The sequence below is a fragment of the Cebidichthys violaceus genome, unplaced genomic scaffold (assembly GCF_023349555.1).
Source record: "Cebidichthys violaceus isolate CVI_PGR_0920_01 unplaced genomic scaffold, fCebVio1.0.p SCAF_15, whole genome shotgun sequence".
NCBI lineage: Eukaryota > Metazoa > Chordata > Actinopteri > Perciformes > Stichaeidae > Cebidichthys > Cebidichthys violaceus.
Genome location: NW_027176318.1, coordinates 12,324,405 through 12,328,020, shown reverse-complemented (window position 1 = coordinate 12,328,020; position 3,616 = coordinate 12,324,405). Strand labels below are relative to the sequence as shown.

Below are 3,616 nucleotides of genomic sequence, written 5' to 3'. Positions count from 1 at the left end.
TTGACGTCTCCCTAATTTAAAGCAGGACACAGACATGGTGACAAATTATCCTTGCCCTTGCTTAGAGGTACTTTTCAGCACTAGCAAACGGACAGAAAAAGAAACGGCACCGACTCGTGGCACCTAAAGAGAGAGTCACATTCAAACTTTTCTTTAAAAGTTTCCAAGCCCAAAGGAGCCAAACAAATACCTGAACTTTAGGATATTTTTGGAAGGACTGTAATAATAATAAAATGTATAAAACATGTAATATGTTTCTCTTTAAACCCTTACTCCCATGGAGTAGTGAGGCTACAAAGCATGTTTCTGACCCCAGTGTGGCCCCAGGAAGTGCTTTTCTTCGTCACTGGTGGAGGTGTGGGTGTAACCGGAGGAAGTGTGTGTGTGTGTGTGTGTGGACTGGAAGAGCAGCGTGTCGCAAGAGAGAGAAAAAAAAAGAAAGAGGTGGAATGACAAAAGGCAGAGAGGGGGATGTCAAATATCACGGCCTATCATTGTTTGCCAAATCATGTCACACAAAGTGTTTTTTATTGATTCTTCTTTTATCATACCTCTTTTAAACTATTTCATTTGTTCACGAATAAGCTTTAATATTAAATGTTACTCTGCTTGAACGGTCCATAAACCTCAACGACTAGGAGGGACTTTTGCAAGTTTGGCTTTAAGACGACCCGGGCAATTTTCTTCAACAAATACAGGAACTGGGTGTGAAATAAAGCAGGCGTGATCCCTCAACCCATTCACTAGTTTCGTAAAGGCTGCACATCTGACATCTGGCCCCCAAGAAGTGTTCCCACTGCACGGCCGAGGTGAGGAAGGGAGACTTAGGGAGGGAGAGGTGGGACACAGCGCCGGCTGCATGTGAAGTGGGAAGAGGAGACCTGTAGTGGCCTCTTCTCTGGAAAGGAAATTCCTGTCATTTCACCTCTTTCTCTTACAGCGCTCCACTCATTCTGGGTCACACTTCCTCTGGCCCTGACACACACACACACACACACACACACACACACACACACACACACACACACACACACACACACACACACACACCACACCACACCCTAAGATTAATAGTCTTCCATTCCCAGCAAGAATGAGTTCAACTTGATTCACAAAAAATAAACCTCCCTTCTCTGTCTATTCTGCATTTAATAGGATTCTCTTTTCTTTTTTTGTATTTGGTGTCAACTTGCATATCCGTCCACATAAGAGTCTGGCTTCTTCTTCAGAGCGGCTTTGATGTAGCGGCATCTGCTTCAGTGTAGTGACTAATCCGCCCTCAACGCTGTATGAAGAGTGTCATATAGGACGACGATTTGTTCCAAAAACAGACCCCCCCCCCCCCCCCTTCGTATGTGGGCCACACGCAAACACGTCCTGTACACATGAATCACACGTGTGTTAGTGTCAACTGAAATGATCACACACTATTTATACACACACACACACACACACACACACACACACACACACACACACACGGCAGAACGTCTAACGTGATGCGGAGGAGAATTTTGGTGAATGAGACCGAGATCTTTGTTCTTCATCAGTAAATGTTTTTAAACTAAACAGCTTACGCCTGTGTGGAATCACAGACCCACTGTTCTCTACCTATATTTGCTATATGTGCTGAAAGTTCCTCGTAATGTACACACGCTAATACCGATGTGCACAATAAGCTAATATCAGGCAGACGTATCTGTCCTCTGACACAAAGAGCACCAATCAAGCTCTAATTGGATCCTGCCTCTCGGGAGGAAAATGCATATTGAAACGTAGATCTTGCTGCAACGGTATACTTGATTAATTTAATTTCTAATACAACCTCTTACCTTGTTGTCATTTAGGGCCAATTGTTGTATTTTGACATGTACAGCTTTTAAGTGTAATTCTTCAAAGACTCTGCTGTAATCAACACGAAGACGTTCAGTCTGATTAGTGACGCTGACAATAGGCTTAATTCTACCGCTTTCACACGTTCTGGACTTGCAGCGTCTCAGAACGGAAAGACGCAAACATGGGAGTCAAAATGAAGAACCCGTGCCGAATCTATTTCTAATGTACACCAGTCGTGTCTGCTTACTGACCGGCTCTGTGATGCCTTAACAGCACCGAGCTAATCAGTGTGTCAGCCAGAACTCTAGCGCAGACTCCACTCCGAAGCCTCCATCTGTGCATTTATTCTAGGGGAGCTCATCAGACGGGGACGACCCGGAGCGCCGCATTTTGTTTTTCTGACCGACTTTCTTCCTGATGTTTCACTCCAAATGGGGACGGACAGAATGAGGCCCACTGGGAAATCAGCTGTGCGTGTTCAAATGAAGAATAGCAAATGCTCTAAATCCGTGTGCAATCCTGTTGCTGCACGGCCCGGAAAAAAAAAAAAAGAGCAGGGTGGAGGATTAAGCACCCGAAATCAAAACTTCCAGAGCTTGTGGCACACACGGGACCGGCAGTCTGCATTTCCAGGAATTGTTTGGTGCTGAAAATAGAAACGGGTTGCAGTGGAGATTTGTATTTTTTTTTTCTTCTATCTCAGCAGACTTTCGTTGCTTACCTACGTCTCCTTTCATCAACACCCTCTCTCTGAGTGTCTGCCTCTCTGGAGCGTATGCAAATAGGAGTTTACAGGACCGCTGTGCTCGTTTGCCGGTTCTTTTAAGTGGCTTTGCGGCTTTAGACATAATTAGCTCTGAATCTGTGTTTTGGGGCTAGCTTAGTCTAGATTTGAATAGTGGACAAATCTACCCGGGGAAGGTAAAAAAAAAATTAAATAGTATTGAAGTTCTTGGGCATATGCGGTGACAGTGATTTTCATCAGTTATGCATCCTAATCATGTTTAGCTACAGTAGGAGACTTAAAACAGCACCAGTCTTATTAAAAGACCAAACTGCTGGATTATAGCGGATTTCCAACCAAGTGGGCAAAACATTGCCGTACTCCTCCACAGACTTGCGCTGAACTGCAACGCACAGATACGATCAAAGCCGTTCTTTGAGTGAGCATGATGACATTAAAGTTATTTAATGCAGTTATTAAAGATAAAAACCTCCGTTTGCTTTACAGACAGACACAGACAAAACACATGCTGGTGACGAAGAACACACAGAGACGACGTGACGGCCATGTCCACAGAACATTATCTGTCAAACTCGTGTGGAAGGACAATACAGACAATATTTGACACTGTGGTGAAGCGTGTGAGCTTACCTTTGAAGAAGACGAACTTGCCCTCGCTGTTCTCGTAGACGGCATCGATCTTGGGCGGGAGGCCTCTCCAGAAAACACTGATGAGCATGGGGTATCCCGGCATCACCGAGGTTATCCCTCACCCGCCAAAAACCAGTGGGTCCTGAAAGAGAACAGAGGTCACGTTAAAAGTTTAGCGACACCAAACATCGACCTGCCCTGACCCAGGGGGAAAAATATGTGTTGCGTCACAGTCGGCGGTAAATTCGAACATCTGATCGCGGTGAACAGAGGCCACCCTCCGTGCTTTCCCGCTCTTTTACGACAAAGCCCCAATGGCGGCGACCGACTCGGAGCTGCTGCCGTGACGGCTTTAAAAAGGTCCACATGTATTCTCTCGGGGTTGCAGGAAAGCCCACGAGAGCG

General features: G+C 45.5%; 1 protein-coding gene across 1 annotated transcript in view; it reads right to left on the bottom strand.

Moving 5' to 3' along the window:
- Positions 1–3,336, bottom strand: part of mmp16a (matrix metallopeptidase 16a (membrane-inserted)) — a 10,377-nt gene extending 7,041 nt beyond the window's left edge. The window contains exon 1 of the mRNA XM_068710105.1: positions 3,212–3,336. Within this exon, the coding sequence (XP_068566206.1) occupies positions 3,212–3,314 (103 nt within the window). The 5' untranslated portion in view covers positions 3,315–3,336. The remainder of the gene's footprint in view (positions 1–3,211) is intronic.
- Positions 3,337–3,616: the final 280 nt, after the last annotated feature.